This window comes from Lissotriton vulgaris, chromosome 2_1 (assembly GCF_964263255.1).
Source record: "Lissotriton vulgaris chromosome 2_1, aLisVul1.2, whole genome shotgun sequence".
Lineage (NCBI taxonomy): Eukaryota > Metazoa > Chordata > Amphibia > Caudata > Salamandridae > Lissotriton > Lissotriton vulgaris.
The window spans coordinates 17,604,410-17,629,162 of record NC_141687.1 but is presented as its reverse complement, the minus strand read 5'-3'; the positions used below and the strand labels follow the sequence as shown (position 1 = coordinate 17,629,162).

The following is a 24,753-nucleotide window of genomic DNA, read 5'->3' as shown; positions in this document are numbered from 1 at the left end:
ACCATAGGGGTGACTGATATGAGGAAAAGGGAAGGTTTAGGGACTAGGAAGTGGGTGCACTTGCCCAGTCAGCATGACAGTACCAGACTGCACACAGGCTCTGCAATGGCAGACCTTAGACACATTTTACAGGGCTGCTTCTGTGGGCGGCACAACAAGTCAAGTCAAGTCAAGTCAAAGAATTTATATAGCGCACTACATACCCAGAGGGTCTCAAGGCGCTTAGGAAGGGGAGGAGGATTACTTGTCAAATATCCACGTTTTAAGTTGCTTTCTGAATGCTAGGTGGTTCTGGGTAAGGCGAAGGTAAGTGGGGAGTGAGTTCCATGTTTTAGCTGCCAGGTATGAGAAGGATCTGCCTCCCATGGTGGTCTTGTTGATGCGAGGTACAGTGGCGAGGGCTTGGCTGGAAGAACGTAGTTGGCGGGAGGGGGTGTAGAAGGACAGTCGTGAGTTGAGGCATTCTGGTCCGATGTCGTAGAGTGATTTGTGTGCGTGGGTTAGCAGTCGGAAAGTGATCCTCTTATTGACGGGTAGCCAGTGGAGGTCTTTCAGGTGACTAGAGATGTGTTCGTTACGCGGGATGTCTAATATGATCCTGGCTGAGGCGTTTTGGATTCGTTGGAGTTTCTTCTGGAGTTTAGCGGTAGTACCTGCGTAGAGGGTGTTTCCGTAGTCCAGTCGGCTCGTGACCAGAGCATGGGTGACTGTTTTTCTGGTTTCGGTGGGGATCCAGCGAAATGTTTTTTTGAGCATGCGAAGAATGTTGAAGCAGGATGAGGAGACGGCGCTGACTTGTCTGTTCATTGAAAGTGAAGAATCCAGGATAACGCCTAGGTTCCGTGCGTGGTCTGTCGGAATGGGTGCTTTTCCAAGGGCTTCCGGCCACCAAGAGTCGTCCCATGCAGAGGGGGGATGTACCTAAGATGAGGACTTCTGTTTTATCTGAGTTCAGTTTCAGACGGCTGTGTTTCATCCATTCGGCAACTTCTTTCATTCCTTCGTGTAGGTTAGTTTTGGCGGTGCTGGGGTCATTGGTGAGAGAAAGGATCAGTTGCGTGTCATCCGCGTAAGAGATGATGTTGAGGTTGTGTTGGCGGGCGATGGCCGCGAGGGGGCTCATGTATACGTTGAAGAGGGTGGGACTGAGTGAGGATCCTTGTGGAACGCCACAGATGACTTCAGTGGCCTCGGACTTGAATGGTGAAAGGCGGACTCTCTGGGTTCTTCCGGTGAGGAACGAGGTGATCCATTCAAGTGCTTTTCCTTGTATTCCGATGTTTCTGAGGCGTTGTAAAAGGGTGCTGTGGCAGACTGTGTCGAAGGCTGCAGAGAGGTCGAGGAGGATGAGGGCGACTGTGTCTCCATTGTCCAGTAGAGTTCGAATGTCGTCTGTTGCTGCGATGAGGGCGGTCTCAGTGCTGTGTTTTGCTCGGAAGCCGGACTGTGAGGAGTCGAGGGATTTGTTGGCTTCGAGGAAGGCGGCGAGCTGGTTGTTGACAGCTTTCTCGATGACTTTGGCCGGGAAAGGAAGGAGCGAGATGGGGCGGTAATTTTTGAGTTCGGTGGGGTCCGCTGTGGGTTTTTTCAGAAGGGCGGTGAGTCCAGCGTGTTTCCAGCTTTCCGGGAAGGTGGCGGAGTTGAAGGAGCAGTTGATGACGTCTCCGAGGTGCGGTGCTATGGCGGAGTCTGCTTTGTTGAAGATGTGGTGAGGACATGGGTCTGTGGGGGATCCTGAGTGGATGGAGTTCATCAGGCGGATGGTGTCCTCAGTGGAGATTGGGTTCCAGTCGTTAAGGGTGTTCAAGGGGGGAGAATGTTCAGCATATGGTTGGGTGGGTTGGTCTCCGGGTTGGTTGTCGAAGCTGTTGTGGATGTCTGCAATTTTGTTGTGGGAGAATAAAGCCAGGGAGTCGCAGAGGGCTTGAGAGGGGGTGATGTCATTGGAGTTGGCCGAGGGATTGGTAAATTCCTTGACGATGTTGAAAAGTTCCTTGCTGTTGTGGGCGTTGTTGTCTAGTCGATCCTTGAATGCTGTTTTCTTGGCCTTTCGGATTAGTTGGTGGTGTGTGCGGGTGGCGATTTTGAAGGCGTCCTTGGAGCTAGTGGTTGGGTCTTTTTTCCAGGCCTTTTCAAGGGAGCGGCAGAGTTTCTTGGACTTCTTAAGATCATCATTGAACCATGAGGCCTTCTTGCTGCCAGGTTTGCGTTGACGTTTTTTCAGTTGTGCTAGGATGTCGGCGGTGTTGGATAACCATAGGATGAAGTTGGTGGCGGCTTGGTGTGGGTTAGAGGAGTGGGCTGGGGTGTTTAGAAGGAGCGATGAGGAGATCTGGTCGATGGTGATTTTGTTCCAGTTTCTTTGCAGAGTTGGTTGGGGGTGGTTGATGGGTTTCGGCTTGTTGTAGGTGAAGTGAACGCAGCTGTGGTCAGTCCAGAGGAGATCCGTAGTGTGGCTGAAGGCGACATGATTGCTGGAGGTGAAGATAGGGTAGAGTGTGTGACCTGCGATGTGGGTGGGGGAAGTGACCAGTTGTTTAAGTCCGAGGTTGGCGAGGTTGTCCAAGAGGGTGGTGGTGTTGCGGTCGTTGTTCTTTTCAAGGTGAAAGTTGAGGTCTCCCAGAAGGATGTAATCTTTGGAGGGGAGCGCGTGTGGAGTGATGAAGTCCGTGATGTCTTCACTGAATTTTGCGCGGGGTCCTGGTGGTCTGTAGAGGAGGGTGCCTCTGAGTGTGGTCTTGGGGTCGATGTGGATCTGGAAGTGAAGGTGTTCAGAGTTGGCGATATTGACGTCAGAGCTGGTTGAGATGTGGATTGATTTTTTATGGACGATAGCGATTCCTCCTCCTGTGTGGCCGGTACGGTCCTTGCGTGTGATCTTATATTCTTCAGGGATGGCAATGGTGATGTCTGGGGCGGAGGAAGCGTTCATCCATGTTTCTGTTAGGAAGGCGACGTCTGGAGAGATGGTGTCTAGTAGATTCCATAGGTCAATGGCGTGCCTGTGGACCGATCGGGTGTTGAGAAGGATGCATTGTAGGTGGTTGGTGTCGGGAATCTGAGGTGTGATCGTAGCGGAGTTGGTGACGGTACCGATGAATTTGCAGGAGTAGCATGAGAAAGGTCCATGGGTGTGTCCAGGAGCGGCTTGGACGCAGTTGGGGGAGCGGCCGGGGTTAAGGGCTAGGAGGGTGGTGGCATCGTAGGTAATGCGGGAGGGCTGGGCAATGCGAGGACCAGGGGGTATGGCGCTGGGCGCGGTCCAGGCGCGGACGGGCGTAGACGGGCTTACCTTTGGCGCACCTTCGGCGTGGCCGTAGCGCGTGGACGCTGCGCGTTGGAGCATCAGGCATAAATGAAGTGTGGAGGGGGCGGAGCGTGGGAGGGTCAGCTGGGAGGCGGGGTCTGGGAGGAGACACGGGAGAAACCCCAAACAAGTCGAAATGGCCGCCTAAAATGAAATCGAAAGTGGGGCATAGCCGGAGCTTCAAACAGAGATTCTTCTAAGTAAGTAATAAAGAGACGTTCCCCCGACAAGCACAATCGCCGTTTAATACAAATAGATACAATGTAGCAGTGCGAGCCTAAACGCTAATAGGCGCTTTAACTTTATGAAATGAGGTCGGAAAAGCAATGCGGGCATAAACGATACCAGGCGCAGTAAGATGCTGCAAGCGCTGTAGCAGGAGGGCAGTCAGCAGGAATCCGGGCAGGCAAGGCAGGCAGCTAGCACAGGGCTGCAGAGAAGCGAGTGGAGAGCTGTGGATTACACGCCCTGGGCACACTCAATGCACTAGACTAGGGTCTGACAAGTTAACCAAAATAGCCAAACATGGAATCACTAAACCATACATCAATTTACAAAAGGGAGCACTTGCACTGTGGCACTGAATAAAAGTGGCACAGTGCCCAAAGCATCTAACACCAGCAAAAACACATGAGGCAACAGCAAAAAATGGAAGGGAGCCCCACGCCAATGGTGCCAGGACTAACATACAGCAATCAATATCTAAAGATAACCAGCTAAATTGAATGGAGCATCTGGCATGGCACGGTGCCCTCTGTGGAGCACTTTCACTTCCTGTTGAGCCATTTTATTGATTTTTGTAACATTTGAAAATTATTATGCAAATAAAGGATTTAATGGTAAATGTGGCAAATTCATGTCAATGCTGGGAGTACCCTGGATGAACCCTTGCCTCTCCAGTGCCCTGCTGATGATGAGGTATGCTAACTGAGCTGCACCCCTTCATTGTCCCCCAGAGCCATCCACAGTGAAGGCCGAGGAAGAGGAGGAGCGCGAGGCTGAAGGGGACCCTCTCAAGCGCACCGGCATCATCTTTGGGGGTCTGGTGAAGGACATCAGGCGACGATATCCCAAATACCTGAGCGACATCACAGACGCCCTGAACAGCCAGTGCCTCGCAGCCGTGTGCTTCATCTACTTCGCGGCACTGTCTCCCGCCATCACCTTTGGGGGGCTGCTGGGTAAGCCGGCCGACAGATTGTGCCCCTAGATTGCGCCGTGTGAGGACATGTGACAGAAAACTTTGTCCAGATCCTCTTGTCTCTGCTCTGAGCTCACAAAGTAGTGTCCTGTGAGAGCTGTCTGCCGAGTGTCAGGAGCCAGGCTGTCTGCTGAGTGCCAGGAGCCAGGCTGTCTGCTGAGTGCCAGGCTGTCTGCTGAGTGCCAGGAGCCAGGCTGTCTGCTGAGTGCCAGGAGCCAGGCTTTCTGCTGAGTTCCAGGAGCCAGGCTGTCTGCTGAGTGCCAGAAGCCAGGCTGCCTGACAGGAGCCAAGCTGTCTGCTGAGTGCCAGGATCCAGACTGGCTGCTGAGTGCACAAGCGAGGCTGTCTGCTGAGTGCCAGGAGCGGGGCTGTCTTCTGAAGGCCAGGAGCTAGGCTGTCTGCTGATTGGCAGGTTGTCTGCTGACTGACATGACTGTCTGCTGAGCGCCATGAGCCCAGCTGTCTGCTGAATGCCATGAGCCAGGCTGTCTGCCGAGTGGCAGGATGTCTACTAAATAACAGGAGCCAGACAGTCTGTTGGGTGCCAGGAGCCAGGCTGTTTGCTGAGTGCTAGGCTGTGTGCGAAGTGCCAGGAGCCAGACAGTCTGTTGGGTGCCAGGAGCCAGGCTGTTTGCTGAGTGCTAGGCTGTGTGCGAAGTGCCAGGAGCAAGGCTGTCTGCTGAGTGGAAGGCTGTCTACTAAATTCCAGAAGCAAGGCTGTCTTCTGAGTGCCAGGAGCCCGTCTGTCTGCTGAGTGCCAGGAGCCCGTCTGTCTGCTGAGTGCCAAGAGCCAGGCTGTCTGCTAAGTGCCAGGAGCAAAGCTGTCTGCTGAGTGCCAGAAGCCAGGCTGTCTGACAAGAGCCAAGCTGTCTGCTGAGTGCCAGCCTGTCTGCTGAGCGCCAGAATTCAGGCTGTCTGTTGAGGGCCAGGAGCTAGGCTGCCTACTGATTGGCAGGTTATGTTATTGTTATTAAAATATTTCTAAAGCGCGCATTTCACCGATTGGTTTCTTGGCGCTGTGATCAGCAGTAACATGAACAAAGGGGGGGAGTTGCGTTATTGAAATGCTTGTCTGAAGAGCCAGGTCTTCAAGGCTTTCCGGAAAGAGAGGAGGTCTTGACAATTCCGGATCTCCAGGGGGAAGGAATTCCACAAGCAGGAAGCAAGGGTCGCAAACCTACGGCCTCCTGCGCGCTTAAGTTTGAAGGAGGGCGTCTGCAGGAGGCTCAAATGGAGTGAGCGTAGGTTGCGGGATGGAGTATATCTGGAAATCAGTTGGTTAATGAATGAGGGGCTTTTACAATAGAGGGACTTGAAGATTATACAACCAGTTTTAAAGGCACAGCGCTGGGTTACTGGGAGCCAGTGTAGTTTCTTTAGTAGAGGGGTAGCTGCGTGTCGCCTAGGTTGGTTCAGGATTAGCCTTGAGGCATGGTTCTGTACCATCTGGAGTCGCTTAACTAGGTAGTTGGGAAGACCTAGGTAGATGGCGTTCGCGTAGTCCAGATGGGACAGTACAGTTGAGATCACAACCTGGGTGATTGCCTCTGAAGTAAGCAGACGGCGTACCTTCCGAATTTTTTTTAGTTGGAAAAAGCACTTGGAGACCACCTGACCTACTTGCGCTTTCAGTGATAGGTCGCGGTCCTAATTCAGAAGGCCAATAGTGGAGGCCCCAGTACTTGGTGCTGTCGCCGGTCAAAACTAACTCGGTTTTCCCCGGGTTTAGTTTGAGCTGGTTCTGGTCCATCCAAGTTTTAATGAAACTCATGGTGGTCTGAAAGTGCAGTATGGAGTCTTCAGTGTTGTCGATGGTAAAGAGCAGTTGTAAGTCGTCTGCGTAGTTGAAGACTCTCACCTGTTTGTCTCTTAGGGTCTGAATCAGGGGAAGTATGTAAAGATTAAATAGGTGAGGTGACAGGGAGGAACCTTGTGGCACTCCGCAGGTGATGGCCTGTTTGGCACCCATTAGATCACCAAGGCGTAGTGTTTGGTTGCGGTCTGTCAAGAAGGATCTCAACCAACAGGCTGCTAGGTCCCGGACGCCGGCCTGTTCGACACGGTCGACCAAGATGTTGTGATCGACCGTGTCAAAAGCGGCCGAAAGGTCCAGGAGCACCAGGGCCTGTGGGGAGCGTCTGTCGGCGCAGTCACGCAGGGTGTCCAAGACTGTCGTGACTACTGCTTCAGTGGAGTGTGCAGGCCGAAAGCCTGCCTGGTGGGGGTCGAAGCAGGAGGATTCCTCAAGAAAGTTAGAGAGGCACTTGGCCACGTGCGCCTCTAGAACTTTTGCCAAATAGGGCAGCAGCGAGATGGGTCGAAAGTTGGCTTTGCAAGCTGGGTCTGCCCCAGGTTTTTTTAGCAGCGGGATGACTATGGCCTCTTTAAACGCTGCGGGAACTGTGCCAAGAGACAGGGAGTTATTCAGGAGGGAAATGGCAGGGGCTGAGTGTGTCAGGAAGCACTCTTTTAAGATGTGAGGTGGGCAACTGTCCGAGGGTGCACCGGATTTTACTCTAGATTGCAATTCCCGAAATTGGTCCTGGGTAATAGGTGGGAAGGTACTAAGGATGTTGTGGTTAATCTTGATAGACATGCCGGACGTGAGGGGGGACACCGGTTGAGGGATACTGGCTTTGATGTCCAGTATTTTGTCAATAAAGTAGACATTAAGTGAGTCACAAAGCGGTTGAGGCAGGTTGTCTGCTAACTGCCATGACTGTCTGTGTGCGAAATGCCAGGAGCCAGACTGTCTGCTGAGTGCCAGGAGCCAGGCTGTCTGCTGAGTGCCATGGGCCCAGCTGTCTTCCGAATGCTATGAGCCAGGCTGTCTGCTGAGTGCCAGTGAGCCAGGCTGTCTGCTGAGTGCCTGGAGCCAGGTTGTCTGCTGAATGCCAGGAGCCAGGATGTTTGCTGAGTGCCAGGAGGCAGGCGGTCTGCTGAGTGCCAGGCTGTCTGCTGAGTGCCAGGAGCCAGCCTGTCTGCTGAGTCCCTGGAGTCAGGCTGTCTGCTGAGTGCCAGGTGCCAGGCTGTCTGCTGAGTGCCAGGAGCCAGGCTGTCTGCTGAGTGCCGGAAGCCAGGCTGTCTGCTGAGTGCCAGGAGCCAGGCTGTCTGCTGAGTGCCAGGAGCCAGGCTGTCTGCTGTGTGTCAGGAGCCAGACTGTCTGCTGAGTGTCAGGAGCCAGACTGTCTGCTGAGTGGAAGGCTGTTTACTAAATGCCAGAAGAAAGGCTGTCTGCTGAGTGCCAGGAGCCAGGCTGTCTGCTGAGTGCCATGAGCCCAGCTGTCTGCCGAATGCTATGAGCCAGGCTGTCTGCTGAGTGCCAGTGAGCCAGGCTGTCTGCTAAGTGCCAAGAGCCAGGCTGTCTGCTGAGTGCCTGGAGCCAGGTTGTCTGCTGAATGCCTGGAGCCAGGATGTTTGCTGAGTGCCAGGAGGCAGGCTGTCTGCTGAGTGCCAGGCTGTCTGCTGAGTGCCAGGAGCCAGCCTGTCTGCTGAGTCCCTGGAGTCAGGCTGTCTGCTGAGTGCCAGGAGCCAGGCTGTCTGCTGAGTGCCAGGAGCCAGTCTGTCTGCTGAGTTCCAGGAGCCAGGCTGTCTGCTGAGTGCCAGGAGTCAGGCTGTCTGCTGAGTGCCAGGAGCCAGGCTGTCTGCTGAGTGCCTGGAGCCAGGTCTGTCTGCTGAGTGCCAGGAGCCAGGCTGTTTGCTGAGTGTCAGGAGGCAGGATGTTTGCTGAGTGCCAGGCTGTGTGCGAAGTACCAGGAGCCAGACTGACTGCTGAGTGGAAGGCTGTTTACTAAATCCCAGAAGCAAGGCTGTCTGCAGAGTGCCAGGAGCCAGGCTGTATGCTGAGTGCCAGGAGCCCGTCTGTTTGCTGAGTGCCAAGAGCCAGGCTGTCTGATAGGAGCCAGGCTGTATGCGAAGTGCCAGGAGCAAGGCTGTCTGCTGAGTGCCAGGACCAAAGCTGTCTGCTGAGTGCCAGAAGCCAGGCTGTCTGACAGGGGCCAAGATGTCTGCTGAATGCCAGGCTGTCTGCTGAGTGGCAGGCTGTCTACTAAATGCCAGGAGCAAGGCTGTCTGCTAAGTGCAAGGAGAGATTCTGTCTGCTGAGTGCCAGGCTGTCTGCTAAGTGCCAGGAGCCAGGCTGTCTGCTGATTTGCAGGTTGTCTGCTGAGTGCCATGAGCTAGGCTGTCTGCTGAGTGCCAGGAGCCAGCCTGTCTGCTGAGTCCCTGGAGTCAGGCTGTCTGCTGAGTGCCAGGAGCCAGGCTGTCTGCTGAGTGCCAGGAGCCAGTCTGTCTGCTGAGTTCCAGGAGCCAGGCTGTCTGCTGAGTGCCAGAAGCCAGGCTGTCTGCTGAGTGCCAGGAGCCAGGCTGTCTGCTGAGTGCCAGGAGCCAGGCTGTCTGCTGAGTGCCAGGAGTCAGGCTGTCTGCTGAGTGCCAGGAGCCAGGCTGTCTGCTGAGTGCCTGGAGCCAGGTCTGTCTGCTGAGTGCCAGGAGCCAGGCTGTTTGCTGAGTGTCAGGAGGCAGGATGTTTGCTGAGTGCCAGGCTGTGTGCGAAGTACCAGGAGCCAGACTGACTGCTGAGTGGAAGGCTGTTTACTAAATCCCAGAAGCAAGGCTGTCTGCAGAGTGCCAGGAGCCAGGCTGTCTGCTGAGTGCCAGGAGCCAGGCTGTATGCTGAGTGCCAGGAGCCCGTCTGTTTGCTGAGTGCCAAGAGCCAGGCTGTCTGATAGGAGCCAGGCTGTATGCGAAGTGCCAGGAGCAAGGCTGTCTGCTGAGTGCCATGGGCCCAGCTGTCTTCCGAATGCTATGAGCCAGGCTGTCTGCTGAGTGCCAGTGAGCCAGGCTGTCTGCTGAGTGCCTGGAGCCAGGTTGTCTGCTGAATGCCAGGAGCCAGGATGTTTGCTGAGTGCCAGGCTGTCTGCTGAGTGCCAGGAGCCAGCCTGTCTGCTGAGTCCCTGGAGTCAGGCTGTCTGCTGGGTGCCAGGTGCCAGGCTGTCTGCTGAGTGCCAGGAGCCAGGCTGTCTGCTGAGTGCCGGAAGCCAGGCTGTCTGCTGAGTGCCAGGAGCCAGGCTGTCTGCTGAGTGCCAGGAGCCAGGCTGTCTGCTGTGTGTCAGGAGCCAGACTGTCTGCTGAGTGTCAGGAGCCAGACTGTCTGCTGAGTGGAAGGCTGTTTACTAAATGCCAGAAGAAAGGCTGTCTGCTGAGTGCCAGGAGCCAGGCTGTCTGCTGAGTGCCATGAGCCCAGCTGTCTGCCGAATGCTATGAGCCAGGCTGTCTGCTGAGTGCCAGTGAGCCAGGCTGTCTGCTAAGTGCCAAGAGCCAGGCTGTCTGCTGAGTGCCTGGAGCCAGGTTGTCTGCTGAATGCCTGGAGCCAGGATGTTTGCTGAGTGCCAGGAGGCAGGCTGTCTGCTGAGTGCCAGGCTGTCTGCTGAGTGCCAGGAGCCAGCCTGTCTGCTGAGTCCCTGGAGTCAGGCTGTCTGCTGCGTGCCAGGAGCCAGGCTGTCTGCTGAGTGCCAGGAGCCAGTCTGTCTGCTGAGTTCCAGGAGCCAGGCTGTCTGCTGAGTGCCAGGAGTCAGGCTGTCTGCTGAGTGCCAGGAGCCAGGCTGTCTGCTGAGTGCCTGGAGCCAGGTCTGTCTGCTGAGTGCCAGGAGCCAGGCTGTTTGCTGAGTGTCAGGAGGCAGGATGTTTGCTGAGTGCCAGGCTGTGTGCGAAGTACCAGGAGCCAGACTGACTGCTGAGTGGAAGGCTGTTTACTAAATCCCAGAAGCAAGGCTGTCTGCAGAGTGCCAGGAGCCAGGATGTATGCTGAGTGCCAGGAGCCCGTCTGTTTGCTGAGTGCCAAGAGCCAGGCTGTCTGATAGGAGCCAGGCTGTATGCGAAGTGCCAGGAGCAAGGCTGTCTGCTGAGTGCCAGGAGCAAAGCTGTCTGCTGAGTGCCAGAAGCCAGGCTGTCTGACAGGGGCCAAGATGTCTGCTGAATGCCAGGCTGTCTGCTGAGTGGCAGGCTGTCTACTAAATGCCAGGAGCAAGGCTGTCTGCTAAGTGCAAGGAGAGATTCTGTCTGCTGAGTGCCAGGCTGTCTGCTAAGTGCCAGGAGCCAGGCTGTCTGCTGATTTGCAGGTTGTCTGCTGAGTGCCATGAGCTAGGCTGTCTGCTGAGTGCCAGGAGCCAGCCTGTCTGCTGAGTCCCTGGAGTCAGGCTGTCTGCTGAGTGCCAGGAGCCAGGCTGTCTGCTGAGTGCCAGGAGCCAGTCTGTCTGCTGAGTTCCAGGAGCCAGGCTGTCTGCTGAGTGCCAGAAGCCAGGCTGTCTGCTGAGTGCCAGGAGCCAGGCTGTCTGCTGAGTGCCAGGAGCCAGGCTGTCTGCTGAGTGCCAGGAGTCAGGCTGTCTGCTGAGTGCCAGGAGCCAGGCTGTCTGCTGAGTGCCTGGAGCCAGGTCTGTCTGCTGAGTGCCAGGAGCCAGGCTGTTTGCTGAGTGTCAGGAGGCAGGATGTTTGCTGAGTGCCAGGCTGTGTGCGAAGTACCAGGAGCCAGACTGACTGCTGAGTGGAAGGCTGTTTACTAAATCCCAGAAGCAAGGCTGTCTGCAGAGTGCCAGGAGCCAGGCTGTCTGCTGAGTGCCAGGAGCCAGGCTGTATGCTGAGTGCCAGGAGCCCGTCTGTTTGCTGAGTGCCAAGAGCCAGGCTGTCTGATAGGAGCCAGGCTGTATGCGAAGTGCCAGGAGCAAGGCTGTCTGCTGAGTGCCAGGAGCAAAGCTGTCTGCTGAGTGCCAGAAGCCAGGCTGTCTGACAGGGGCCAAGATGTCTGCTGAATGCCAGGCTGTCTGCTGAGTGGCAGGCTGTCTACTAAATGCCAGGAGCAAGGCTGTCTGCTAAGTGCAAGGAGAGATTCTGTCTGCTGAGTGCCAGGCTGTCTGCTAAGTGCCAGGAGCCAGGCTGTCTGCTGATTTGCAGGTTGTCTGCTGAGTGCCATGAGCTAGGCTGTCTGCTGAGTGCCAGTGAGCCAGGCTATCTGCTAAGTGCCAGGAGCCAGGCTGTCTGCTGATTTGCAGGTTGTCTGCTGAGTGCCATGAGCTAGGGTGTCTGCTGAGTGCCAGGAGCCAGACAGTCTGCTGGGTGCCAGGAGCCAGGCTGTCTGCTGAGTGCCTGGAGCTAGTTTGTCTGCTGAATGTCAGGAGACAGGGTGTCTGCTGAGTGCCAGGAACCAGGCTGTCTACCAGGAGCCAGACTCTCTTCTGAAGATTCTTCCACTACTTCCCGCAACCTCCCAGAAAATGCTTATGCAAGGTCTAATATTATCAAGATTGGACTATTGCAATGCCCTTTTTTAGGTGCCCCTGAAGCCACGCTCAATGTCCTGCAGCGAACACAAAATGCCGCTGCAAGGATACTCACTGGCACCCCCCGTAGAGTCTCAGCCAAACCTGCCCTTAAGACATTGCACTGGTTGCCGATACGCGAAAGGGTCAAATTCAAGTCCCTTTGTACCACCCATAGAGCTATGCAAAACCAAGGACCCCCAATTCTAAAATCCATGCTCTACCCATACACCCCGAACAGACCCTTACGGTCAGCGCAAGGCAACCTTGCCAAGGTCCACCGAACTAAAAGAGCTCGTACTGGTGGTCGCCGATTCTCGGTGGTCGCCGCAACCCTCTGGAACTCTCTCCCAATCCAACTCCGGTCTGAACCTAATCATATGAAATTCCGAAAACTTCTCAAAACTCACCTTTTCCCACAATAACCTTTTCTCTTCCCCCTCAGCCTCTACCCTCAGTTGTTGGTCTACAATCACAGCGCTGGGACGCTTCCGGGCAGCCATGGGCTATACAAATCCCAAATCCATTCATTCATGAGGGCCATGAGCCAGGCTGTCTGCGGAGTGCCAGGAGCCAAGCTGTCAGCTGAGTGCCAGGAGCCAGTCCGTCCGCCGAGTGCCAAGAGCCAGGGTGTCTGATTGGAGCCAGGCTGTCTGCTGAGTGCCAGGAGCAAGGCTGTCTGCTGAGTGCCAGGAGCAAGGCTGTCTGCTGAGTGCCAGGAGCAAAGCTGTCTGCTGAGTGCCAGAAGCCAGGCTGTCTGACAGGAGCCAAGATGTCTGCTGAGTGCCAGGTTGTCTGCTGAGCGCCAGGATTCAGGCTGTCTGCTGAGTGCCAGGATCCAGGCTGGCTGCTTAGTGCCAGGAGTCAGGCGTGTCTGCGGACTACCAGGCGCCAGGCTGTCTGCTGATTGCCAGAAGCCAGGCTGTCTGCTGAGTGCTAGGCTGTTTGCCAAGTACCAGGAGCCAGACTGTTGTCTGAGTGTCAGGAGACAGGCTGTCTGCCAGAACCCAGGCTATCTGCTAGGATACCAGGCCAGGCCAGGCTGCTGATTGCCAAGAGCCTGACTGTCTGCTGAGTGCAAGGAGCCAAGCTGTCTGCTGGGTGGCAGGGTGTCTACTAAACAACAGGAGCCAGACAATCTGCTGGGTGCCAGGGCCAGGCTGTCTGCTGAGTGCCTGGAGCTAGTTTGTCTGCTGAATGTCAGGAGACAGGGTGTCTGCTGAGTGCCAGGAACCAGGCTGTCTACCAGGAGCCAGACTCTCTTTTGAGGGCCAAGAGCCAGGCTTTCTGATAGGAGCCAGGCTGTATGTGGAGTGCCAGGGGCAAGGCTGCTTGCTGAGAGCCAAGAGCAAAGCTGTCTGCTGAGTGCTAGAAACCAGGCTGTCTGACAGGAGCCAAGCTGTCTGCTGAGTGCCATGGGCCCAGCTGTCTTCCGAATGCTATGAGCCAGGCTGTCTGCTGAGTGCCAGTGAGCCAGGCTGTCTGCTGAGTGCCTGGAGCCAGGTTGTCTGCTGAATGCCAGGAGCCAGGATGTTTGCTGAGTGCCAGGAGGCAGGCGGTCTGCTGAGTGCCAGGCTGTCTGCTGAGTGCCAGGAGCCAGCCTGTCTGCTGAGTCCCTGGAGTCAGGCTGTCTGCTGAGTGCCAGGTGCCAGGCTGTCTGCTGAGTGCCAGGAGCCAGGCTGTCTGCTGAGTGCCGGAAGCCAGGCTGTCTGCTGAGTGCCAGGAGCCAGGCTTTCTGCTGAGTGCCAGGAGCCAGGCTGTCTGCTGTGTGTCAGGAGCCAGACTGTCTGCTGAGTGTCAGGAGCCAGACTGTCTGCTGAGTGGAAGGCTGTTTACTAAATGCCAGAAGAAAGGCTGTCTGCTGAGTGCCAGGAGCCAGGCTGTCTGCTGAGTGCCATGAGCCCAGCTGTCTGCCGAATGCTATGAGCCAGGCTGTCTGCTGAGTGCCAGTGAGCCAGGCTGTCTGCTAAGTGCCAAGAGCCAGGCTGTCTGCTGAGTGCCTGGAGCCAGGTTGTCTGCTGAATGCCTGGAGCCAGGATGTTTGCTGAGTGCCAGGAGGCAGGCTGTCTGCTGAGTGCCAGGCTGTCTGCTGAGTGCCAGGAGCCAGCCTGTCTGCTGAGTCCCTGGAGTCAGGCTGTCTGCTGAGTGCCAGGAGCCAGGCTGTCTGCTGAGTGCCAGGAGCCAGTCTGTCTGCTGAGTTCCAGGAGCCAGGCTGTCTGCTGAGTGCCAGGAGTCAGGCTGTCTGCTGAGTGCCAGGAGCCAGGCTGTCTGCTGAGTGCCTGGAGCCAGGTCTGTCTGCTGAGTGCCAGGAGCCAGGCTGTTTGCTGAGTGCCAGGCTGTGTGCGAAGTACCAGGAGCCAGACTGACTGCTGAGTGGAAGGCTGTTTACTAAATCCCAGAAGCAAGGCTGTCTGCAGAGTGCCAGGAGCCAGGATGTATGCTGAGTCCCAGGAGCCCGTCTGTTTGCTGAGTGCCAAGAGCCAGGCTGTCTGATAGGAGCCAGGCTGTATGCGAAGTGCCAGGAGCAAGGCTGTCTGCTGAGTGCCAGGAGCAAAGCTGTCTGCTGAGTGCCAGAAGCCAGGCTGTCTGACAGGGGCCAAGATGTCTGCTGAATGCCAGGCTGTCTGCTGAGTGGCAGGCTGTCTACTAAATGCCAGGAGCAAGGCTGTCTGCTAAGTGCAAGGAGAGATTCTGTCTGCTGAGTGCCAGGCTGTCTGCTAAGTGCCAGGAGCCAGGCTGTCTGCTGATTTGCAGGTTGTCTGCTGAGTGCCATGAGCTAGGCTGTCTGCTGAGTGCCAGGAGCCAGCCTGTCTGCTGAGTCCCTGGAGTCAGGCTGTCTGCTGAGTGCCAGGAGCCAGGCTGTCTGCTGAGTGCCAGGAGCCAGTCTGTCTGCTGAGTTCCAGGAGCCAGGCTGTCTGCTGAGTGCCAGAAGCCAGGCTGTCTGCTGAGTGCCATGAGCCAGGCTGTCTGCTGAGTGCCAGGAGCCAGGCTGTCTGCTGAGTGCCAGGAGTCAGGCTGTCTGCTGAGTGCCAGGAGCCAGGCTGTCTGCTGAGTGCCTGGAGCCAGGTCTGTCTGCTGAGTGCCAGGAGCCAGGCTGTTTGCTGAGTGTCAGGAGGCAGGATGTTTGCTGAGTGCCAGGAGCCAGGCTGTCTGCTGAGTGCCAGGAGCCAGGCTGTCTGCTGAGTGCCAGGAGTCAGGCTGTCTGCTGAGTGCCAGGAGCCAGGCTGTCTGCTGAGTGCCTGGAGCCAGGTCTGTCTGCTGAGTGCCAGGAGCCAGGCTGTTTGCTGAGTGTCAGGAGGCAGGATGTTTGCTGAGTGCCAGGCTGTGTGCGAAGTACCAGGAGCCAGACTGACTGCTGAGTGGAAGGCTGTTTACTAAATCCCAGAAGCAAGGCTGTCTGCAGAGTGCCAGGAGCCAGGCTGTCTGCTGAGTGCCAGGAGCCAGGCTGTATGCTGAGTGCCAGGAGCCCGTCTGTTTGCTGAGTGCCAAGAGCCAGGCTGTCTGATAGGAGCCAGGCTGTATGCGAAGTGCCAGGAGCAAGGCTGTCTGCTGAGTGCCAGGAGCAAAGCTGTCTGCTGAGTGCCAGAAGCCAGGCTGTCTGACAGGGGCCAAGATGTCTGCTGAATGCCAGGCTGTCTGCTGAGTGGCAGGCTGTCTACTAAATGCCAGGAGCAAGGCTGTCTGCTAAGTGCAAGGAGAGATTCTGTCTGCTGAGTGCCAGGCTGTCTGCTAAGTGCCAGGAGCCAGGCTGTCTGCTGATTTGCAGGTTGTCTGCTGAGTGCCATGAGCTAGGCTGTCTGCTGAGTGCCAGTGAGCCAGGCTATCTGCTAAGTGCCAGGAGCCAGGCTGTCTGCTGATTTGCAGGTTGTCTGCTGAGTGCCATGAGCTAGGGTGTCTGCTGAGTGCCAGGAGCCAGACAGTCTGCTGGGTGCCAGGAGCCAGGCTGTCTGCTGAGTGCCTGGAGCTAGTTTGTCTGCTGAATGTCAGGAGACAGGGTGTCTGCTGAGTGCCAGGAACCAGGCTGTCTACCAGGAGCCAGACTCTCTTCTGAAGATTCTTCCACTACTTCCCGCAACCTCCCAGAAAATGCTTATGCAAGGTCTAATATTATCAAGATTGGACTATTGCAATGCCCTTTTTTAGGTGCCCCTGAAGCCACGCTCAATGTCCTGCAGCGAACACAAAATGCCGCTGCAAGGATACTCACTGGCACCCCCCGTAGAGTCTCAGCCAAACCTGCCCTTAAGACATTGCACTGGTTGCCGATACGCGAAAGGGTCAAATTCAAGTCCCTTTGTACCACCCATAGAGCTATGCAAAACCAAGGACCCCCAATTCTAAAATCCATGCTCTACCCATACACCCCGAACAGACCCTTACGGTCAGCGCAAGGCAACCTTGCCAAGGTCCACCGAACTAAAAGAGCTCGTACTGGTGGTCGCCGATTCTCGGTGGTCGCCGCAACCCTCTGGAACTCTCTCCCAATCCAACTCCGGTCTGAACCTAATCATATGAAATTCCGAAAACTTCTCAAAACTCACCTTTTCCCACAATAACCTTTTCTCTTCCCCCTCAGCCTCTACCCTCAGTTGTTGGTCTACAATCACAGCGCTGGGACGCTTCCGGGCAGCCATGGGCTATACAAATCCCAAATTCATTCATTCATGAGGGCCATGAGCCAGGCTGTCTGCGGAGTGCCAGGAGCCAAGCTGTCAGCTGAGTGCCAGGAGCCAGTCCGTCCGCCGAGTGCCAAGAGCCAGGGTGTCTGATTGGAGCCAGGCTGTCTGCTGAGTGCCAGGAGCAAGGCTGTCTGCTGAGTGCCAGGAGCAAGGCTGTCTGCTGAGTGCCAGGAGCAAAGCTGTCTGCTGAGTGCCAGAAGCCAGGCTGTCTGACAGGAGCCAAGATGTCTGCTGAGTGCCAGGTTGTCTGCTGAGCGCCAGGATTCAGGCTGTCTGCTGAGTGCCAGGATCCAGGCTGGCTGCTTAGTGCCAGGAGTCAGGCGTGTCTGCGGACTACCAGGCGCCAGGCTGTCTGCTGATTGCCAGAAGCCAGGCTGTCTGCTGAGTGCTAGGCTGTTTGCCAAGTACCAGGAGCCAGACTGTTGTCTGAGTGTCAGGAGACAGGCTGTCTGCCAGAACCCAGGCTATCTGCTAGGATACCAGGCCAGGCCAGGCTGCTGATTGCCAAGAGCCTGACTGTCTGCTGAGTGCAAGGAGCCAAGCTGTCTGCTGGGTGGCAGGGTGTCTACTAAACAACAGGAGCCAGACAATCTGCTGGGTGCCAGGGCCAGGCTGTCTGCTGAGTGCCTGGAGCTAGTTTGTCTGCTGAATGTCAGGAGACAGGGTGTCTGCTGAGTGCCAGGAACCAGGCTGTCTACCAGGAGCCAGACTCTCTTTTGAGGGCCAAGAGCCAGGCTTTCTGATAGGAGCCAGGCTGTATGTGGAGTGCCAGGGGCAAGGCTGCTTGCTGAGAGCCAAGAGCAAAGCTGTCTGCTGAGTGCTAGAAACCAGGCTGTCTGACAGGAGCCAAGCTGTCTGCTGAGTGCCAGGCTGTCTGCTGAGTGCCAGGAGCTAGGCTGTCTGCTGAGTGCCAGGATCCAGGCTGGCTGCTGAATGCCACAAGCCAGGCTGTCTGCGGGATACCAGGCGCCAGGCTGTCTGCTGATTGCCAGGAGCCAGGCTGTCTGCTGAGTGCTAGGCTGTCTGCTAAGTGCCAGAAGCCAGGCAGTCTGCTAAGGCTGTCGGCTAAATGCTAGGAGCCTTTTTGGCTGCTGAGTGCTAGTAGGCAGACTGTCTGCAGAGTGCCAGGATTCAGGCTGTCTGCTGAGTGCCAGGAACCTGGCTGTCTGCTGAGTGCCAGGCTGTCTACTAAGTGCCAGGAGCCGGACTTTCATCTGGGTGTCAGGAGCCAGACTGTCTGCCGGAGCCCGGCTGTCTGCTGAGTGCCAGGAGCCAAGCTGTCTGTTGAGTGCCAGGAGTCAGGCTGCCTGCTGAGTGGCTTTAGCCAGGCTATATGCTAAGTGCAAGGAGACATTCTGTCTGCTGAGAGGCAGTGAGTCAGGCGGTCTGCTGAGTGGCAGGCTGTCTACTAAATGCCAGGAACCGGTCAGTCTGCTGACTGCCAGGAGCCAGGCTGTCTGCTGAGTGCCAAAGCCACGCTGTCTGCCAAAAGCCAGGTTGTCTGCTGAGTGCCAGGAGCAAGGCTGTCTGCTGAGTGCCATGAGCCAGGCTATCTGCTGAGTGCCAGTGAGCCAGGCTGTCTACTGAGTGCCAGTCTGTTTGCTAAGTGCCAGATGCCAAGCTGTCTGCTGAGTGCCAGGAGCCAGGCTGTCTGCTGAATGCCAGGATCCAGACTGTCTGCTGAGTGCCAGGCAGTCTGCGAAGTGCCAGGAGCCAGTCTGTCTGCTGAGTGTCAGGCTGTCTACTAAACGACAGGAGCCACACTGTCTGCTGACTGCCAGGAGCCAGGCTGCCTGCTGAGTGCCAGAAGCCAGGTTGTCTGCTGAGTGCAAGAAGCCAGGCTGTCTGCTGAGTGCCAGGAGCCAGGCTGTCTGCTAAGTGCCAGGCTCTCTTGCTGTGTGCCAGGAACCAGACTGCCTGCTAAATGCTAAGAGCCTTTCTGTCTGCTGAGTGCTAGGAGCCAGGCTGTCTGCTGAGTGCCAGGAGCCAGGCTGTTCGCTGAGTGACTGGAGCCAGGCTGTCTGCTATGTTCCAACATTGAGTTGGTCTGCTGAGTGTCAGGAACCAGGCTGTCTATCAGGAGCCAGGCTGTCTGCTGAGTGCCCGGAGCCAGGCTGTCTGCTGGGTGCCAGGAGCGAGAATGGCTGCTAAGTGTCATATCCAGACTTGTGTTATTGCTTTTTGTTTGTTTGTTTTGGAATCCAGGAGGCGCCAGGCAGACCTGGTACCCTGAAGGTGAGTGGTGATTTAAGGGGCAATCTATCTGGGTGTCCTGGCACATTAGTTACTTTGGGCATCCACAGGAGACTGGCAGGTAATAAAGCTGGCATGAGGTAGTGGCAGTGGACGGTTGGTGTCGGCAAGGTATGGGCCTAGTATGGGTGTGTTTGGTTTATCCAGGAGTTGTTGAGGAGACCAGCGGGTCAGACCTGAGCACCTCTGTGTTGCGGGCTAGTAGTGCCCTCAGTGTGCCCGTGGGGTCTGGTAGGTCGCAGAGGCACATGCGGTTGGGTTCATCGGGTCTCCATTGGGTATGGCTGGACGCTGTGTGATGCCACTCTGAAACTTGTTGTCGCCCTTCATAGGGGAGAAGACGGAGGGTCTCATGGGGGTCTCAGAGCTCATCATCTCCACCTCTGCTCTGGGAATCATCTTCTCGCTCCTGGCAGCGCAGCCCCTGCTGGTCATCGGCTTCTCAGGCCCCCTCCTGGTCTTTGAAGAGGCCTTCTACAAGGTAACATCGCCGATGTGATCATTCGGGAGGCGTTAGATTTAAAAATAAATGTCATTGTCTTTATTGTTTTTCCACAGTTTAAGCAGAGTACAAGTTGCCATCTTTAGTATATAATATCATACAGTGGCATTTACCAACTTGACACTTGGTGGGAACCAGGCTGCATTGCATGTTAGTTATAGGAAAAGAAACAAACTTTATGTATATATCTTTGTATATTATCCACTTTATGCTCAGCAAATAGGGCAACTGGTGTTCTTTGTTATGTTATGTTATGCTAAATTTTATTTATACAGCGCACGTACGCCCGTAGGCTTCATGGCGCTACTGAAATTTTTGAGAATACAGCATAACACTTGGGTAGATTGGACAAAGGTATGTTCACTTCAATTTATATTAAAAATAAGCCTGTCTAAAAAGCCAGGTTTTAAAGGCCTGTCTGAAGGAGAGAAGATCGTTGCTCTGTCTTAGTGACATTGGTAAGGAGTTCCATAAGGAGGCGGCAAGAAAGACCCCATATTTTCACACCAACCAGTACGCTACAAACATTAAACAAAAAATATACAATCGCAAAAATATTCCACATGTACATAGTAATGAGGGTCATACATAAGCTAGGGTATTTGCATATGTGTATGCTTCTTTAAGTCAACGGGTGAAGTGAGAGGAGGGGCGGAGGAGGAACTAGAAAGCCGCATGCACCACCCCCTGCCTGGTCTCGGGGGCTGGAGGACCCATCTATTTAGGTTACGTCCCACCTGAGGAGGGGTACAAATTATGCGTATCTTTATGCTATTGTGCTGTTAACGAAGCCAAGGGTGAGGGGCAATCTCAGCCCTGCGTGGAACTGGACGTATTCAATCTGCCTTCCACAAAGGACAAGTATTCTTGCCCATGCATGGGGTTAGTTTGAGGGGGGTTACGGGGTTCTACCTGTGTGTATGTCGTGTGTTCCTCCACATGTGCCTTGCGGAGATCCAGCATCCAGCTACGCGCATCAGGTGCTGCGCTCGATTTTCAAGACTTAGCTATTCTCCTTTTCGCTCGCGCCAGTGCTAGGTCTGAGAATTTATTAAGGTTTTTCCGCTTTGCAGTGCGCTTGGTGATGCCAAGTAGAAAGTGCAGGCCTTGCACCTGTACAAGTGTGTCAGTTGCTCCCCCCAGTGTGACCGCGATCTCACTTCAATATGCCCCTAGGCGAGGGCGCGCCCAGACCATGTGAAGGAAGGTTGCATCCGTCCCAGAACAGCGAGGGCATATGTCGACCGACGTGGGGTACCTACCGGCTAGTCTGTGGGAGGTTAAATATGTATGATGTAAGTCATTACACTGTGTATATTTCAGTCTAGCGTTCATGGATATTATTTTGGGGTACCCTATGCACGGCGTCCACTGTTCATCAGTAATGGTGACTGCCAGCTCAGAGTCCCAGTGTTGGACTTGGCCCTTTTCCCTGAAATTTGTCGCTTTTCGCTCCCCTAATTCAGGATGTCCCCCCATCGTAATAAAGTTGTATAGGCCCTGTGAGGTTGAGATGCCCTGTGTATTATTAAACGCAATGCTAAGGTGCAGGGGCTTTCCTCCCCTAACATGCCTGCCACTGACCCCTGCTACTGCATCGTGGTCTTTTCAGGTGCACTCTAGTAGCCAGGAGCTGGCTGGAACCCTTACACATTGTTGCATTACCAGCCTGCCTGCCTGCCCATAGCTAGAGTGAGGAAGCTCCTGGAACCTTCCAGAATAAGGGAGTGGTCACCAACTGCCAACTGCCACTATAAAAGAAAAGAGAGGGAAACTTTCTAGTCAGTTGGGGCATTACTGACCTGGGGGACCCTACGCAGGAGACTTGGGCGGTAGGGCCTATTCAGGAACCTATACCACTGGGGGTGACAGGGTTTAGGCGCTGCCCACCCAGCTGAGTAAGGAATACTGAGCTATCCCACTGATCTGGCCCGGCGGGAGGGGAACCCAGGGACCACCTGAAGTGACCTGCTGAGGAAATCCTCCAACTCAACCCCCCCCTCAAGAAACCAAGAACCTCCTTCAACCAAAGGGCGCCAGAATCCATAAGCGCCAAGAAGAAGCTCATCTGCTCTGACCAGGACTGCTGGGGATCAACCAGGTACCGAGCTGTGTCACTTCTGCGCCCCCTTGCTTCAACCAGGGCCCCCAGCGCTGTCCGACCTCATCCCTCTCGCTAAACTGACTTGCTGGGTGCTTCGTTTTGAGCACTATCCCCACCTTGAACTGAGGCCTGAAGTGAACTGTCTTTTAAGCGCTCCCTCTCCGTAGCGCTAGAACTCTGACCTGCTGCCTGTGGCCCAAGCGCCATATGCCCCTTAAGCGCTGCGGCGCAGAGACCCTCTGTGGACCTGGAGACTGGTAGTGTGGAAGCGCCGCTTGTCCCCACGTGTTTCTCCCCCCCCCCCCCGGCGAGCGCTGCAGGAAAGAAAGCGCTGGCCGGTCCACTCACCGCAGCTAAGTCTGCTCCCCAAGCGCTTCCTCAGTTAGCGGGAAATCACCGCTGCAGCCCCGTGAAGTGTCATCTGCCCCCGGCGGCCCTCGGTGCCAGGAGAGGGCCGCCGCCGTGTCGTGGCCCGGGAAGGCGATCGGGAAAGGTGCTGCCCGCCAGTGCGCCTGGGAACTCTAGTCACTGCCGCGGCCAAGCCCTGTGAGGAAGGACCCCTAAGGAGACCGCCGCTGCAGGCCGCGCTAGGCCCCATTAGGCCCGACGAGGCCTGAAGCCTCAACCCGGTATCACATGACGGGGGGTGCGCCGTGTCATCGGCCGTGCCCCAGCCTTCTTTTCCAACCGTTGGAGGGGAGGCTGTGACGCCCCCGCTGGTCGCGCTACCATTGGCCTCCCGGTGATTGGTTCTGGGGCCCGAGCAAGGCCAAGAGAGAAGCCCGGGCCGTCCTGCTGCCGCTGCTGCCCGTGCTGTGTCCCCGACCAGTCCAGAGGCCGGAGGAGCCGGTACCGGTCCCACGGCAGCGCAGGGCAAACTAGAGGGCTCCCAAAGGTGCACAAGCCCTCCCCCCAGCAAACTGAACCGCTGCAAGAGCCCCGAAGGGGCTGAAGACCAAGGTAACCCTGGGGAAGGAGGGCGGAAGGTCGAAGGAGGCCCGAGTCGCCCCTCCCTGGGGAGAAAGCTGTATTTGGGCCCCGTTGGCCCCAATTGACCCTTCAGCCCCTATAACTGGGCAAGAGCCCCACAGACTCCTTTGGGGGCATCAATTCAGAACCGGTAACCCCTGGTTCGGGAAATTAGTTGTTACAGACAACGTCTAGGCTCTACTCCAGGGAAAGTTGATACCTGCCTTAAGAGAGGTTTATTCCTGAATAGGGAACTGTTTATTGTTGCCTTCTGAAATGCTCATTTTGGCCTGATGCATTGTTTATCTATGCCCAGTGAAAGGCTCATCCTTGCTTGATGAATGGGTCATTATTGCTAAAGGAAATGTTTCTCTTTACATGAAGAGATGCTGATTCCTGCTTGATGATACGTCTAGTCATGCGGAGTGATATGTTCTCCCCCTATCTAATGAAAGGTTATAATCTTGCCTAATGAAATGTTACTTGATTTTAAATTACATGTTTTAATCCTGTCTAGTGCAGTGGTTCCTGAACGCCTACCAGTACATGCTGAAATGTTCTATTCTGAGTTAATGACAAGTTACTTGAATGTCTCTCCCATGACTTCTTTGCAGGTGCTGACTAGGATCAAGGCTGATGCCAGGCCTACAGTTATTAAATATTTAATATTTATTTATTTAAGTATTTATGGCAGAGCAATGCAAGAAATGTGCTTTTAGGGAAAAGTAATAAGTTGTAACTTCTGTGATTTTTGATTGCCCTGAGCTGAATCTTAGATAAAACGTATTTATTTGAATCAACCATACTGGTGTGGTCTCAGTCTTTGCATGCCCTTATTGTCTCAGTGGATGTGAGTGCTGTGTAGTCACTTAACGCCTAAGCTTTCGGGTGCCTACCTGCTCGAGCCAAGCTACACCCCCCCCGGGGACCTGGCAAACCCAGTTCCTACACCAAGTATGCCCGAAGTGGTGCCAGTAGGGAAGTAGAGCCGGGGTTAGGAGAGGGTATAGTGCAGTCACGGTATGTCTGCCCTTCCAATGCATGAGCAGAGTCTGCGGCGCCTGCGATGTGTCTGGCTCTTTCTCCACGTTCCACCACGTTTGGAGGCACTGAGGTGTTAATAACGCATAGAGCAGAAAAGTACCCTGCGCAATACCAAAGTTCTCTATCAGCCCATCTAGGATCTGCAGATGGGTATTTGTAAATAGATCGCCTCATGTATCCAATCCCACTGCTGCCCAGGCCTCCTGCTGCGGTCGGATGTGGCAAGTGAATGACCCGGTAAACTCTTGAGTGGTCGCATAGGCACACATGGCATTGCCAGGCTCTTGGGAGTCACATTGCGCAGCCAGCTGCGTCTAGCTGCCGTCATTAGCAGGTCACCCTGTTTCCTTTGTGTTGGGGTTTGTGGAGCCCGATAGCCATTCTATTATGGCTGTATTTCTTAATGACACCTCATTGGCCACTGGAGCTGTGAAGCAGCATAGCAGTGCTCCTAATGCGGCGCCCCCAAACATCCGTCTGTAAGTGGCAGGTACAGTTTACGAAGAGCCACTCTGGACCTTGAGCCCCCCATAGCAACGCAACTAGGAGTGACTCCAGATCCTTAAACATAGACTTTTAAAGCCTATGCGGGTGCACGGCAAAAAAGTAGAGGAGCCTCGTGAGTAAAAGTATTTCAGCTCTGGTCGCTCTGCGCATAGGAGACAAGGGAAGGCCGCACCAGAATGGCATCACTGCGCGTGCTCTGGATACTGCCCTACCCAGGTTCCTTCTACGATATCTGCACTGGAATGATCAACCTGCACTCCCAGATACTTACATGTGTCAAATGCCCATTCCAGCAGGGTGCGGGGCATACCCTGCCTTTGATCCAGCGGAAGCACCTTCATGGGAGAAACTACTGACTCAGGCCAGTTAACTCGAAGGCCTGAGGCCTGAACGTGGGCATCCAGGGTCGCCATCAAGTCCTGTAACACAGCGCTATCTCCCCGAAGGTACTCCAGTGCGTCGTCTGCATATAGCGAAAGTATGTGCCATTGCTGTCCGTGTGGATACCCCAGTCCAACACTCGCTGGTGGAGTTTGCATGCTAAAGGCTCCATGGCGAATGCGAATAAGATAGGCGGTAAGGGGCAGCCCTGTCTGGTGCCTCGCTCATTGACGGACTGTGGAGGTATGTCCCGCCCTGGCGTACTCGTGCCCGCGGAATTGTGTATAACATAAGCACCCAGCATAAATACTTAGGACCGATGAAGAATTTGCCAGGCACTTATATCAGGTATTGCCACCCTAGGGTATCAAACGCCTTTTTGATATCTAGGGCTGCTGGCCAAGGGGTGTTGATTTCCGTACGGCCCAGTCCAGAAGCCTGAACAAACGGTGCAAATTCAATCCAGTATTTCTCCCCGGGATAAAGCTGTTTTTAT

General features: G+C 55.2%; 1 protein-coding gene across 1 annotated transcript in view; it reads left to right on the top strand.

Annotated features, from left to right (window-relative positions):
- The window catches only part of SLC4A3 (solute carrier family 4 member 3), a 475,170-nt gene that overhangs the window by 369,910 nt on the left and 80,507 nt on the right, over positions 1-24,753 (top strand). The window contains exons 14-15 of the mRNA XM_086958435.1: positions 4,264-4,488; positions 19,083-19,231. Of these exons, the coding sequence (XP_086814561.1) occupies positions 4,264-4,488; positions 19,083-19,231 (374 nt within the window). The remainder of the gene's footprint in view (positions 1-4,263; positions 4,489-19,082; positions 19,232-24,753) is intronic.